This window comes from Gambusia affinis, linkage group LG14 (assembly GCF_019740435.1).
Source record: "Gambusia affinis linkage group LG14, SWU_Gaff_1.0, whole genome shotgun sequence".
Classification (NCBI taxonomy): Eukaryota; Metazoa; Chordata; class Actinopteri; order Cyprinodontiformes; family Poeciliidae; genus Gambusia; species Gambusia affinis.
The window spans coordinates 9061184-9076772 of record NC_057881.1 but is presented as its reverse complement, the minus strand read 5'-3'; the positions used below and the strand labels follow the sequence as shown (position 1 = coordinate 9076772).

General features: G+C 36.1%; 2 protein-coding genes across 6 annotated transcripts in view; one reads left to right on the top strand and one right to left on the bottom strand.

The window, feature by feature from the left end:
• The first annotated feature begins 1328 nt into the window (after positions 1-1328).
• LOC122843430 (homocysteine-responsive endoplasmic reticulum-resident ubiquitin-like domain member 2 protein) lies at positions 1329-9484 on the top strand. 3 transcript variants are annotated; one of them, XM_044138161.1, is made up of 9 exons: positions 1329-1432; positions 1813-2104; positions 3794-3871; positions 5149-5262; positions 5431-5546; positions 5886-5993; positions 6089-6376; positions 7707-7821; positions 8489-9484. In XM_044138161.1, exons 2-9 carry the CDS (start codon positions 1958-1960, stop codon positions 8654-8656), a joined length of 1134 nt encoding a protein of 377 aa, XP_043994096.1. In that variant the 5' UTR covers positions 1329-1432; positions 1813-1957; the 3' UTR covers positions 8657-9484. The 3 variants fall into 3 exon arrangements, with proteins under 3 accessions (XP_043994096.1, XP_043994098.1, XP_043994099.1); XM_044138163.1 differs by having other exon boundaries at positions 1347-1516; XM_044138164.1 differs by having other exon boundaries at positions 1360-1497.
• Positions 9485-11675: 2191 nt separating this feature from the next.
• Positions 11676-15589, bottom strand: part of LOC122843427 (sodium bicarbonate cotransporter 3-like) — a 47013-nt gene continuing 43099 nt past the window's right edge. For all 3 annotated transcript variants that reach the window (XM_044138156.1, XM_044138157.1, XM_044138158.1), the window contains one exon: positions 11676-14427. In XM_044138156.1, coding sequence (XP_043994091.1) covers positions 14346-14427 — 82 coding nt within the window. In that variant the 3' untranslated portion in view covers positions 11676-14345. The remainder of the gene's footprint in view (positions 14428-15589) is intronic.

Here is a 15589-nt window from a genome sequence, read left to right as displayed (position 1 = left end):
AAATAACATAACTTTGGCAACAGATATGGATGATTTTAGGCTTACATGGAACAGAAAACCTTTCGGTACCTGTGCATTTTTTTTTTTCAAAACCCACTGCTATGTGATCTGTAGGCAGCTAAAATAATTAAGAACATCTTTTAATGGTGTGAAAGGTTATGTAACAATTATGGTCAATGTCCTAATTCCAGGCCTTTTCTCTTTAATAACCCACAATAATGAGCATTAGGCCAATATGTGTCTCTTATTCAATATAACCCCTTGCTTCACTAAGTGAGAGTGTGACAAACATCCTTTATAAAGCATAGTAATGGCTTAATTCTGAGCCATTAAATGAAAAATACAGACCACTGCTGTACTGCGTTGCCCTTCACTTTGGGAATGTATATTTTAGCTGGTGCCATGTCTACAGTGTTAACAGTATCCAGGTTAGGGGAACTTTTTCAAGGCAGGAAGTATACATCATATGTTTATCTGAAGGAGAACAAGGACAAAGGCTTCATGCTGGAAGTAATGATAAATGATTTTTCCGAACAACCAATGAGTTCAGAATAATAGATAAACAATTTGCACGCCTGAATCATTTATTCTTCAATGTGAATGAATATAGCAAATGTGCCAAAAGAAAGAGTGGGCTGGGCAAAAATCCCTCCATTGGTATATAAAAGACTAATTGCACTGCCAAATTCTGTAAAAGCTGGATTCCTTATTCCTTATTCCCTAAAAAATGCTTGAAAACTGCTGGGTTGTAGTAAACAATTTTCTCCAGTAGATGACAGTAACAAACAAAAATGACACAGCAAACAGGAATTGACACTGATAATAATAATAATAATAATAATAATAATAATAATAATAATAATAATAATAATAATAATAATAATAATAATAATAATAATAATAATAATAATAATAATAATAATAATGAAGGAAAGCTGCCATGAACCTGTAAAGCAGTTTTTTCTTGTTATGTTTCATCTTTAGTGTAATATTATTAAAACGTAAATTGCACGTAAATCAGCTTTTTAGAGTAAAATCCTGTTGTATTTCAAATAATTCAGAATAAATGTACTTACTATTCGTATATCATTTGTTCCTATGTACTTTATTCAACTGTCCAACATTGGTGATCTGAGTTGGACAGATCCCCAATCAAAGAGAAGTATTTTTATTTTTATTTTATTTTATTTTATTTTATTTTATTTTATTTTATTTTATTTTATTTTATTTTATTTTATTTTATTTTATTTTATTTTATTTTATTTTATTTTATTTTATTTTATTTTATTTTATTTTTCGTTTTCTAACCAGTAAGTGGCGGTAGCGAACTGACGTGTTGCTTATCAACTGCGAACACTACTCACGAAGAAGGAGAATTGACGCTAGGCTGGGCTTTAACGATGAAACATTACGGTCACTGGAGATAAACAAGGTCTGCAAACCAGCTTTGACTTCCTCTAGAAAGGACTGAAACACACAGCTGGGTCTTTTGAGCAGGTGTAGTTAACAAAAGAAGGTGACAGCTTATTGTCTTTGACATTATATATGTGGTTGTAAGAAAAACGATTGAAGCTAATGTTAGCTTAGCTATCTGTTAAATATCTCTGACGGGGTTTAACGGTTGTTTTTGTCTTATATTATATCACGCTAAACACACCACGAATGTCTTTTCTATCCGTATTTATGAGCTCGTTATAAAGATTGAGTTGTCAGTGAATTGTTGCCATCTGTGTAGTTTCGGTTGTCCTCCTCATCAATAATTTTAAAAATAGTTTCTCTCTAACTTTGGTTTGTTTTTTCCCCCTTTCCCAGCTATCGTTCGTCTCAACAATATCAATTCTCTCTCTGTCGTTGTAAGAAACTTTTTACAATATTTTGGAGTGGAAGCAGGACACAGAAAGGCGTGTCTCAGACATTTTTCTTTGGATAATTCATTGAAGACAAATGTTTTTGAGTCATGGATCAAGGTGTTGTCGACAGTCCTGTCATCCTCGTTATCAAGGCACCGAACCAGAAGTACGATGACCAGACAATCAACTGCTACCAGAACTGGACCGTGGAAAAGCTCAAAGCCCACTTGTCTGACGTGTACCCTAGCAAACCAGTAAGTTGTTTTTCTTATTAATATAACAATATACAATATTTTTAATTAACAAAATGATGTTTCATTTTTCCTGATCTTAATTCCCATTCCGTTGTTTAATCACCAGCTTTTTTTTATATGACATGTTTTATTTAAGATTGTGCTATAAAATCTGGTAATATTTTATTCTTTATTTAATTGCCAGTTAATACACTCGTCGTGGTACCTAATTAAACCAAGGGTTAAACTATAAATCCTTGTAATTTTGCATATATAACACAATTTAAATGTCAGCTCTGTTGCAAAATGGCAAAAAACCTTGAAAATTACAACACAAACAATAAGTTTGACCATCAAAATTATACAAAGATATGAAAACTATAACGGTCCATCACAAAACATGACATTGATAAAAAAGACGACTTGTCATTTAAAAAGTTTAACTGATATGGAGAACATTCAGCTTTGAAATAAATTTTGTGGTGAATTCTGGGCTTTTCTCTGGAAAAGCATGTGATTTTTAGTATGTATAAACTAAAAATATTGCGAATTATAATTTTAAAAATCCTATTTATATTGGTTTGCAAAGTTTTTACTATAGCAGTGAATGCAATAAAATAAAATTTAAAGATATTTAGGATGTTGTACTTAACATTATAGACAGTCATTCTGAAGCAGTTCTAAGTTATGTAAGTTATAAATGTTATAAGTTGTAATTTCTTTTCCATTTTGGTTTTTTGGAGGACACACAACCAGGAGTGTAATTACAGATTTCATGACTGCAGAAAAAACTTCAGCCTCAGACTCCCTGATCGTAAAATACCTGCTTATATAATTGTTAGACATCTGATGACATGTTTCTTGGCAGCTTAAGAGCCTTCGCCTAGCAGAATGTCAGAGATTCAGTTTCACCTCTTAAAATGTTTGGCGAGTTTAGTGTTTTTCTTATTTTTCTCCCACAAAACTCTCATAACCCTATTTCACTTTGTGGATTCTGCCGCGATCGTGTCTTGATTCTTATCGCTGTTAAAATATCATGTAGCATTGCACACCTCTGATCTAATCTCTGAAGTCAGCGAAATTGGGTTTCCAACGTTAAAAGAATTGCTCAAGGAATTTGACGTCAGAGCTCTCCAGTATTTAGATTGCAGTGTTGTTGCAGAGCTAATCTGATTTTATTCTCTTTGCTCTGTGCAGAGAACTCGTTCTGCTGCAATCTCATTTAAACACACTGGGACAAACTGCTAGCTTTTGCAGCAACCTCACAGGGAACTGTACTTTAGTTTGAGCCCTTTTTCTCACATTATCGCTTTTATTTCTATTTTATTTACCGTATATGTATTTATATATGTGTATACACAATACAGTAAGTTTTCAAAGACTGATTTGAATTCCTGAATGGAGGTAGAATGGACTTAGGTTTAATTAGGACACACTCTGACCTTGTTGCACAATCTGCTAATTCCACTTAGAGCCACTTATCCGTATTAAGGTTACTATGATCTCATTTTCATTACCTGCACCAGTTACTTGGCCTTTGATGTTGTAATCATTCACATTTTTCTGTCTTAAACTTACATTTAATTTGTTTTTGATGTTTTGTTTTTAAACGCGAGTAAAACGCCGTGCCCTACATTGTTCCAAAAATACATGTCATTAATTAAGCCACATCTCTCCATTGACCTCATTATCATTATTCTGTATTTTTAGAGCTCCAAAGACCAGAGGCTGGTTTATTCTGGGAAACTGCTTCTGGATCACCTCACCTTAAAAGATGTCCTTCGGAAGGTAAGTTGCTGTAGGTGCTAGTAGTGATTTTAGGTTGCTTTAAAACAACACTTTAGCTTCAATTTTTTTTAAAAAAGCATAACATTATTGGAAACCTCTGTACTACTCCTTTATGCGTTATAAAAGTGTAAAATTGTATTCTCTTTAATTTTTATTTTTTTAAATTTTTTTTTAGAAATTTTAGTTTGAAGTGCTACTAAGATTTTAAAAGCTGGATGAGTGCATGACATTGAAATCCATTAGTTTTAATGTTTTCTTTTTTTTATATTCCTACATTGATTTTTTTCACCAATTACTCTTCTGTAATAAACATGTTTATGTTACCAAATATACAAAATAAAAGCAGAAACAAGACTTAATATGTTGGGTAAACTAGTGTTTTTTTTGGTTTCTATGATGTCTCACTTTTATTAATCAAATGAAATCTGAAACAACAAGATTAAACTCCTAGAAAGCCAGATCAATATTTAACCCATCATAACTTGCATGCGTTTCTCGGAGCTTGAGGGGAGAGACACTTTCCTGAAAAACCTGCTGCTGTTTAAGTTGCTGTCCCATCAGTAACAGCAGTAAACATGTTCATTTTACAATGTTTTTCTTTCTGTTTTGTGTCTGCTCTGCAAACGTGCTGCAATTCCTGCAAAATGTAGCTACGTTTGAGATGTTTTAAAATGGAAAACTTAAATAATAGTACAATTAGAATATTCACCTCTGTAAGTCGTTTTTGTAGTAAAAAGATATAGAGCTTGATAAAAAGCTCTACATAATAGTTTACAGTTTGGTCTGTTTAGAATTAAAAGAAAATGAAAGGTTGCCTTCACTGGTCAAATATATTGATAGTTTCTTTCTGTCATTTCTGTTGGGTCATTAATAATAATGTCTGTTGTTATCTGTGCTTTCTTGGTTTGTTTAAAGGCCTCTTAGACAACTTTAGATGTAAAAAGAACAGCTAGGATTTTTCATTTAGCAAATAAAGGTAATATTGGAAATCCTAACCTTTTCTCCTTTCTTATCCAGTATTACAATAAAGCTCTTTTTAGATTTACTTGAGAACTTGTATTCAAATTTAAACTGGTGCTGTAAGTTCAGTGTTTGACAATTTCACATGTATTGTATTATGAATCTTTGTCTTGTCTAAGTTGTCAGACCATATGTTAAAACGTTTGGTTTCAAAGTGCTTTGAAGTGGTCAGTGTGGGTAAAAGTACATGTCTAAAGTTGTAGAGAACATGCAACACTTTGACTGTGTGAGGTAATGAGCTGCACTCGCCTCCGCAGCAGGATGAGTACCATATGCTCCATCTGGTGTGTGCCTCCAGAACCCCTCCCAGCTCCCCGAAGCCGCCCCGCAGCCGCGGTAACAAGCCTCAGGAGAGCGCTGCCGGTCCCACGGTGGGTCATCCGCGTCCCTCTCACATCTTTCAAATAATTTCATCATCATCTCACTTCCTTTCATCATGGACCTCTCTGCTGTAATCCACATTTCCCTGAGGGTTACAAACTGCCATGTGCTTTTATTTCATGCCTGTCACTAATATTCATCCAATTTTCTGGTGGCAGGTCTCTCAGAGTTCTAATAGTGCTGGTCAGGAGGCTGCAGGAGAGAGCAGCGATTGGCTGAGACAGCAGGCTGGAGCCTTCCCCTACCACCACATGTATTCACAATTTATGCATAGGTAACCTCTTTGACTAGTTTAACTTTTACAGTGCTGCAGAACGAGGGGAGAGGAGGTGATTTAGTACTGCAGATGAAGACTTGACATTTTAAAGTATCAAATAAATTTAGTTTTTATCTTTAAAACTCCTGATTTAATTTAGGCTTCTGCGATTTGTCAGCATAATTGATGGTAGCATCTATAATAATATATAACCTAGTTTGCTATTTAACTAAAGCCAAGTTCTGATCTCTCTCGAGCATTACTGTTTTATTTTTTTTCTCTAGTTTGAACAATCAGTCTGTTATGAAATAAAAAAGTTGTTTTTGCTGAAAGTCTTGTTTTCTGTTTTCTTTCCAGCTGGAATCATCAAATGACAACAGCCCCCATAAACACACCTTCCTACTACGCCCCCATGACTTTGATATGGTGGCAGCAGCTGTATGCAAGACAGTACTATATGCACTAGTAAGGGCTGCTTTGTTATAGTCATTTTATTTCCATCTGAGCCTTTCTGTTAGCAGAAATCCTTCACACTCTTCCTCATCTCTCCTCTCCTGTAGCCAGTTACTGGCTGCTTCCTCTCAGCTCCTGCGACCCGACCAGCCCTCCGCTCAGTCCAGCCAGTCCGACCCTCTGAGCCAACGGCCGCAGGCAGGTCGCCACGGAAACCCGGAAGTCCAGATGAACGCTCAGGGAGGGGAGATCCTGAACGAGGAGGAGCTCAACAGGGATTGGCTGGACTGGGTGTACACGTTTTCTCGCGCTGCCATCTTGCTCAGTATAGTCTACTTCTACTCCTCCTTCAGCCGTTTTGTCATGGTGATGATGGCCATGCTGGTGCTCTATCTGTGAGTGAAGCATTGTTTTGTCTGCTTGTGCCAACAAGCACATATTTCCTTAAAGTATTGTCTCAATTGCTTCCGATTCCCACAGTGAGAGATCGTCTCTCTATTTGATGATGCTGAAATTAAAGCTTCCTTTAAAATATTTCCCTCGTGAGTTTATTAAAAGCAGTGAATATGATTCGGGGGTTTTCATTACAGAACTCTTCTGCATTTTTTATATAAAACCTATAGAGGATATCAGTCTTTTGCTGTCTAGTTTAAGAGAAATATTTACTGTGAATGTTTGGTAGATATGTATACAGTGAAACACGGAACAGCAGAAACTAGAAACTTGGAGGAAGAAATGAGGACAATGAAAATTAAGGCTGTACTTAGTAATTATAGTAGTTGTCTTTATTTAACCAGGTTTGTCCCATTGAGATCAAAATATTTCTTTATACAAGAAACCTGGCCAAGACTAGAAGAATACAGAACATAAAAAAACAGTTGCAACACATAAAACATACAACTTATGGGGATCTAATATTGGTCTGAAATACATTCAAAGATACCAGTGATCTAAATTTAAGCTTATGGATGAAAAGAAAGTTAGAAAAGAGACATGCAAAAGAATAGAAAAAGGAAAGGCAAAGGTGGAAAGGAAGACACAGAAGAAACGAAAGGAAGCATAGAAGGAAGGGAAGAATAAAGTACTCAAAGAAAGAAAAGAAAGGACATGAAATATAGGTAGGAGACAAGGATGGAAAAATAAATCTAGGTAAAATGAGGAGGAAGGAGACGAGAAGAAATGGAGACAGGGATGAAGGAACGGAAGGTAGGACAGGGGAACAGGCAAAGAGAGATGAAATAATAAGGAAGAGAGGAAGAACATGAGGAAGGAAAGAAAGAATACAAAGTAATAAGAGGGAGAATGAGGCAGGAAGGAAAGTACACAAAGAAGAAAGGACAAGACAAATCAAGTAATGTTGGAAGGACACATTCAGATAAAGTCTGGAATACATTTTTTTTTTTTGCATTCTTTCATGTTTTCTTTTTCCATACTCATTCAGACCTGGAAAATACTTGAATCAAACTGCAGACCTCGTGGGAACCCTGTCATTACAGAGTTCTGTGCTCTCAGTAGTGAAATCAGAGTAAAACAGACTGCTGCTGGCTTTTAGAATATTTTTGTCTCATAGCAGCCATGAATTCAAGCTACCTTATATTTTACCCTATTTTGACATAGTAAGAAGTTATACTGTCCTACACGAATTCTTGCTTTATTATAATTGAAGATTTGGCCGCTGATATTTGGGATCAGAGCAGATATGATTTTGATGTTTTCTGCCTGCAGCCACCAGGCCGGCTGGTTTCCCTTCAACCTGGAAAACGATCTGCAGCTCCCTGGAGACCGGCCCAATCAGGAAGAAATGGAGGCAGAACTACAAAACCAGGACTTGCAGGAAGTGGTAAAGTGTCTTTCTCATCCCATCGTCACCTGAAAAAAATTGGCACATACTGCAGATTTTTCCCTTAACTGCTTAAGCCTTCCTTATCTAATATTAGAAATACATTAAGAAATACAAATAAACTAATAATTAAAAACAAACATTTTGTTGCCTGTAATATAATAGCAGGAAATTTGTCTCCACAGGAGCTAAAACTCTGCTGCTTCAGGAGTAAATATGTTTGGGGATACATATTTACTGACAAAATTTTATCTTAATTACAAAATGTCCAATAAATATATGTATTTGTTGAATAATAAAGTGCATTTATTGTACATTTCAGGCTGAATTGCTGCTCTTTATATTTTGCTTTTTGCATCTAATGGCCATATTTTGAGTCTGTACTCTTCATTTAGTGATCAATTACTAAATTAGTTGACAATTATTTGAATGATGAAAAGATTAATCAGATTATTCATTTAATCTGAAGTGAAATGGGAAGTGTGGCGTCCTTTTCGTCCACTTTAGTCGGGCTTTGATAGTTATTGCTGCAGATGGCATGAAAAATACCTTAGTAAGCTTTCAAGTTCAAGCTCATATTTCACATAAATCAGCCTAAAGTGCAAACCGCTGGCATGAATCAGAACTCACTGCGCTCCGCTAATCTGACTGTGATTTATCTGTGCAGGACGGAGTGAACGATGACGCCTCAGACGACGACGGGGAGAGCGGAGAGGAAGGAGCGGAGGATCCCAACAGCGCCCCTAACGCCGGCTTCTTGTCCTCCACATGGTCCTTCATCATTACGTTCTTCATGTCGCTAATCCCCGAAGGGCCACAGAACGTTGCTAACTGAACGTCAAGCACCACATGAGGAAATGGAGGGTCTTCCTTGTTGAGGGAAACGGTGCAGTGTTGTAGGTTCCCCTGTTGTCTGCCGCCTGAGCTTAAATGACAAACCCACTTAAAACAAAAAGAGAGAAAGTTGTCAATGTTTTCGTCCTGAGAGAGGCCAAAAAATTGTAAGCATCACATTAAGCGGGGAGTGGTTTACCTGCTGTGTTCAGATTTATCCAGGCAAATATATGTGTTCACAGCACTACACATCCCGATCAGAAGCAGCAATATTTTGTTTAAGTAGTTTTTTTTAAAGCTGCTTAACTGTGGAAATGGTGGTTGTAGTGAAAGAAGGAAGTTAAAAATGGTCACTTTAGTACAGAAGTTTAATTTCTGTGATGGATTATGGGTAATGTAGTATCTGTTGTATATTGACAGAGAGAAGCAAGTTTGGTCCGAAGGTTCAAGAAATGTCGGAGAAAATTTGTTATGTTCAGAGATGTGTGATTGCTGGCTTCTGGTTTATTTCTTGACAAAGTTGACTTTAAAACAATGTAAAAAAAAACAAACAAACAATAAAGTTGTATCTTTAATGGGTAGCAAAATATCAGTTTTTTTTTTCAATGACAGGACATTTTTTGTATGAAAATGTTCCTACATTTAAATTATACACTGCCAAATGCAAAATTAATTTTTTTAAAATAACTGCTGATGTTACTACTAACCTGTCAACTAAGAATTATATTCCTGTTTACTAAAACTACTTCTGGTGTAATGTTGTCTTGTGATTTAATGGGTATGCTTCATTTTCTCCCAGTTGTCACTAAATAGGCAACATGTCAACACACTGACTGGCTGGTTTTTTGTTCTGATCATAAAGTGAGGAGCATAAAGTCATCAAATGCTGTTGTTTTATATATATAAATTTGGTTCGACAACTAATGAAAACCCTAAATTCAGTTTTTCAGAAAAATAAAATATAATCAAAAATAACTTTTAACGCTGCTAGTGTCTAGCCCCTGTAGTCTTTGGACAACAGGCGGAGAACATCATGGACAGTACAAGCAATAATGTGCACACCCATTTATTCCTCAGAGCAATTTAGAGTAACAAAAAATAGAAATCCAGCACTCTATTATCTTTATTCTTTCTTTAATATGGACAAGCTGGATGCATTTGGCTTGAGGAAGAACTTGGTGAGAATAAGAAAAAGCTCGTGGAAAACTTTCAAACAGCTGCCCCACTATGCTGCTCTCCAAATGAAATCAAAAGTTAATATTATTTGAAAAGAGGACATTAAACCACTGTGCTCAGTTCACTGTCTCCTTAATCCAAATGTGAACCCTTTCAGGCTGTCCTAGTCAAAGTACATGTGCCGGGTTTTAATGCACTGACATTTCTGCAGTCCACCATGCTTTACTCTTTAATGGGCTTTGCTTTGCCTTTCTCTACAGATTTTCAACCAATAATTATACCAATGTGTTCAACTTTTATTCAGAAGCTTCTGAAAGTTCTAGTTATTTATTTCTCTTTTGTAACACGTCAAACTGTGTCCTTCACATTTCTTAGAATTTCAAGTTTCAGCTGAAAAAGCAGAGAAGAGAAGGTCTGACTTAATTTCCTCCAGCAATTACAGGTACAGCATGTGCTGGCATTCATTATTAAACATGTTACTGAAGGATAATAAACGTTAATCACCTTTTACTATCACAGTAGATTAAGAGTCAGATGAAAAATTATTAAAATTTCTTGAACCAAGAAATTCACTGTACCTGGATCACCTGACCAAGTGCTGACTGACTGGGTCAAAACAAAACCACACAAAGGTTGGGCTTATTTTTTTAGGATGATATTATCCCAAATAAAAGGATCGGATCTTTACAGTACGACTTAATTACTATGTATTTAAGTCATACACAGTAAGACGGTGTTCCATTATTCCAGGAATTCTAACTGGTTGAATGGGAAAATGTATTTGCGCTCGTCTACAGTCGTGTGTAACGTGTGTCTCTGCTGCCCCCTATTGCATTTGCTCTGAAATAACTTCTGTCTATTAAAATGTCAGCAGGTTGGAAACCATTTGTTAAAAAACAAATCCTTGAAATGAAACATGATCTCTGATATCCAGTCTACTAAGAAATAATAATACACATGGATTAACTTTGTCCATGTATATTTAATGAGAAACGTTCAAATAATTTTCAAATGTAATTATTACCATATTAACATTGTCGCAGTTGGCTGTCATGAAAACATACGTGCCTTCAAATATGAAGTTTTATTGACAATTCATGGAAATAAAGACCAATAAGATTACCACTGTTAATAGTAATGCCCTTTGCACAACTTTAAAACATTCCTTCAGTATGCTGAGGTGGGAACACTTAGGTTCAATTACAGACTTTGGGCTGTTCAGGCTCCATGATGCTTTACTTTTTCAGTCATTCTGCTGTAGATTTTGTGATGGTTTGGACAAAGATACAGCTGTTAGATCAATGATCTGACATTTGGTTATAGAACATACTTCATTTATAGACGAGAAACAAAAAGAATCTGCAAAATAAGCTCACATCTGGTCTCAAAAGGAGATTTTTCCAATTTTTTAATTTTTTGTTCATTTAGATGGAACTTTTCAAATTCAGGTTGCATTGCCATATTTGCTTTTAATGGGTTTCAAACAAAGCTGCATGTGTTTAGTCAACAGGTTTGGAAATGCATTATTGCTGATGCATTTTCTGTTTAGTATCGGATTACTGTTGTGTTTGGGTGTGATTATTCTACCGATGATCCAGCTTAGACCGAATGTTTTTGGTTATACCGACTCAAAAAGATTGGAACCAAAATAAAGGAGAATTGAATGGATAAAAAGTGACATTGTGACAAATAATCAATGGTTTCTGAGTACTTTGCTGTTATGATTTCAGATTTCACAACTCCCACAAAAATCATTCAAAAACTTTTTTCCAACTACAACTAACCCACATCATACAGGATTTGACAGCAGCTAGCATGCAGGATTAAAGAAAGACAGAAAGAAATCCCCAAGAGTTCATTTTATTGCTTTGCAACAATCAACCATGACAGAAGTCAGCAAACATAATAACTGATGATCTGTGCATCAGTAGAAATAAACCTTTACTAAGTGATTTAGGTGGCTGGACATCACTTTCCATAGGAGACTTTTCATTCAGATTCATACATTCTGATTAGTGATCCTGTGAAAATAGTCTTTCATAATTTACACAATCTATATAATTCTGAAAGTACTCGACAGGTCTAATTTTCTGCAAAATAATTAAATATGCACATTTATATTTGACACTGACACCACAATAATTAACATTCACTGATTATGTAAATAAACTTTAGTATTCTTAAGTTTTGTTGTTTGTTTTGTTTTTTTTTGGTGGTGAGCACGTAGTAGAGCTGTGACACAGAAACACGTCATTTAGTTACATTTCAAATGGAAAACAGACAGAAGTCCATGTTTTTGGGAAAGGCGTGGAAGAACACGACGAACACTGCGGTGTGATGGAGGTAACGGCCCCTTTCTGGAATCTGTGCGCCATCACATGAACCAGTACGCTTGCACACTAAGAGCATCAACAAGGCACCATAAACGGTCGTTTGCAGAGTCGCTACACACAGAGCCCATGAAACAGACACACAAAATGTTGCAGGAAAATATTCTTGGGCAGAATATTTGAGGAGTCCGGGACTCCAAACGTTGATTGGTAGAGAATATTTATTGCTAAAACAGGACTGCACTTTGCAAAGAAAATAAATAAATAAAATAAAAATAAAATCAAGTTCCTACAATAACAGTTTTTACATGTACAGTAAAATATTTTGCATAAAACTATTTTAAACGCTAGACATTTCATATAACACACGGTTGATATTCACAATAATACAGACAGTATAAAAACAAGTGCAACTATAACTGCGGTCCATGAATACTCTGTTCCTTATTTTGCACCTTGACAGATTTTATTACTTATTAAAATATTTATGATGCCAGAAAAAAAAACTACAAAAAATCCAGGGACAAAGTAGTTATCACTGCATTGTGACAAAAAAAGAGACTTAAATCCTTTACCAATCTGAAATTGTAATTGTACATTTCTAAAAAAATTATATGAAAGGAAGTTAAACAATGTAATCTGCTTAAAATCATAAAGTTTACAGTCAAAGTGCTTCCTGTACAGTACAGACTGTATATGGCCTCTTTTGTACAATAATACAGATGAAGAGTACAGCACACAAAGAGATAAAATACTAACATCCACTATGATCTGTGGGCTGAACAGTGAAAACAACTGACCAACATCAGAGCAGCAATGTCAAACACTGCATGTCCCCATGGAGACAGGAGAGATGGTTTATGACTAAATCCAAAGGTCTTACAGTGTAAAGTCATGGTGCAATAGAAGTCTAATTATCGTTAGGATGAATTGAAAGGACAGCACCTTAATGCTGCACCGGTCAGAATTTTGTGGTCGGTTTCTGATCTCTGACCTGCTGAAGCTGATTTGAGCAGATTCCACTTTTGTTTAAAGAACTGATATAAGAAGATATAATAACTGCAATGAGAGAGGAGTCCCTGTAAAACAAGATTACAGAGTTGATATTTTAAACTGTTAGATTATTAGCCAAAGTTAGCATGGCTAGCATCCCTAAAACACCAGCCTCCTGTGTATTTTCTTTGTTACTTCCAGATATATCATATTTCATGACAGACAGATGCTGTAAACCCAAAAAGGGTAAAACAGACCATCTTTACTGTACTTTGTTCAACTTTCCTGTTATATGCTGAAAGTCTTGCTCTTTCTTGGATCCAGAATAAGCCACAGAAATGACTAGGCATGAAGTAAAATAAAATATTTCAAATAGCTTCTTGAATCTGTGTCCTTCCTCTGACTTCACTGACACTCAAAATAATTGACAGAAAGAGGTTGAAAACTCGAGGAAAAAACAGCTTTACGTGGCTCCAATACATTCCACCTTCCTGTTATCTGATGAAAGTCTTGTCCTCTCATGGCAGCCCAGAATGATCAGCCAACATATCTCTGTAGATGGAATAGCTTCCTTATGAAAAGTGTGTTAAGCTTTTTGTTGTTCTTTTCTAAAGAGAAGTCATTGTGTTTACATACGGTGCGTTCACTAACAATTAAAATATTAGAATTTAGAGTGTCTGACTCGCCGGTCCCAATTTCAGATTGATTGAGCTGAAAATTACCTGATTCTAGTTCATGGTGCATCCCCGTTTGTTAAATAAACATTGGAGCTGTTGTCCCATAAAAAAATATGAGGTAGAACAAAACCTGTACAGTTTTGTCACTGGGTAAAAAGTTAAGTTTACACCAAACAACAAATGAAATAAAATTGTCAGATCTTGACTAAAAAAAAAAAAGGCCTTCCTTTGGCATCTGCGGTTCAAATAGTCGAGAAGACCTAGCGAGCTTTAGAGAATCCCTACAGGGTGAATGTTATAATTTCTTGATATTCCTTCTAGATGTTTGATATGATGTGCACCGTGGCACATCTGATGAACATATAGGACTCTCCGCATTTGTGGGAGCTTGTCTGTTTCCCCCGCAGTTGGGTTGTGCTGCTCCAGGTCAGTTTTGCTCTTTACCCTGATGACGAGGCACCGTCTTAGCAGGAAAGTGTTGAGGGCTCAGGAGACGAAAGTGAGCCTTCCTTTATCACAGGAAGGTTTCTGTAGTGGAGCCCTCTCCTGGTGAATCTGGGCTGACATCAACTCTAACACAGGCCACCTTCTCTTGGCTGTTCAGAGGCGAAGAAAGAAGAACAGGATGAGCACTTGCATAGATTTGTGTTGTTGAAGGCAGTTACTAAGTGTCTCAATTACCAGTAATACTACTTCAAGGATAGTAGTACCATAGTACCATGTAAGACAGCAGCTTCCAGTTCCAGAGTTTTGGCTAAACAAAGTCCCAGAAGGTCTGAAGTGTTTTACTGCATATGAATGGTCTAATTTAAATTCATACAAGTACTAAAAAGGTGCAGATTTATACTGACGTAAGTTTCAAGTCCTACTGTAACAACAGACTGGAAACCACTTACTTACAGTCAAAATTAAAAGTTTTCGTAATGACAGAAATGTGTTTGACGGTTTCAAAAAATTCTATTACACACTGAGGATTGACTAATGAGTAGTTTCATTAGTTCGAAAAAAATCCACCAAATTTCTGTGAAAAGGCAACACTTATAGTGTTGACTTTTCTTTTTATTTGCGTCTGTAATCTACTGGACAAGCTGCAGATAGACTTCTGGGCCAAACCCCTACCAGATGGGTCCCACTTAAAACTCTTTAGTGCTTATGTGCTGATCTTAAGCACTACAGGCTCTCACTGGAGTTACTCCTAAAAGATGTTTACATTTCTCACTCTCTCTCTCTGTTAATGACAAAATGATTTTCCAAATTTGCAAATATTCAAAAGGAAGATTCCTCACCAGTAGCCTTGCAAGTAGTTAGAACTTCCTGCAGATTTTAGGTCTCATGTGCTGTCCCTTCTTGCAACAAGGCTGTTATCCAAAATTCTTCACTGTACTGTCTCTGCAAATGCTCTCAAATCCACCTGCTACCAATGTTGAACAAGCTCTGGACAGGAAGTAACAACTTTTTAAGATGACATACTCCTCAACAGGACATAATTCTGGCCCTTGCTGGGCACTCTTAAACCTGTACAGTTTTCTTTACTATCAAACATCTCACCTTGAGTTTTTCAGCGATTCAGAAAACCTTGCTTTGAGTAAAATATCATTAGCAGCTGTTTCTTGCATCTTCCTACACACTTTTCACAAGGACACAATAACTTCCAGCACATCTGTTCTTTTGTACAGCAATCAGAGTTTTATAAAGAAGTTGATGAAATTATCTATTCTGGGCTAATTGACAGGTTCGCCTGTGCTACTAACTGGGTTA

What these genes read in the sequence shown, in the direction of transcription:
- LOC122843430 (XM_044138161.1), top strand. Translation starts at nt 1,958, where the DNA reads ATGGATCAAGGTGTTGTCGACAGTCCTGTCATCCTCGTTATCAAGGCA. An exon ending in ACGTGTACCCTAGCAAACCA is followed by an intron (nt 2,105 to 3,793) that starts GTAAGTTGTTTT and finishes CTGTATTTTTAG; the next exon opens with AGCTCCAAAGACCAGAGGCT. An exon ending in ACCAGGACTTGCAGGAAGTG is followed by an intron (nt 7,822 to 8,488) that starts GTAAAGTGTCTT and finishes TTATCTGTGCAG; the next exon opens with GACGGAGTGAACGATGACGC.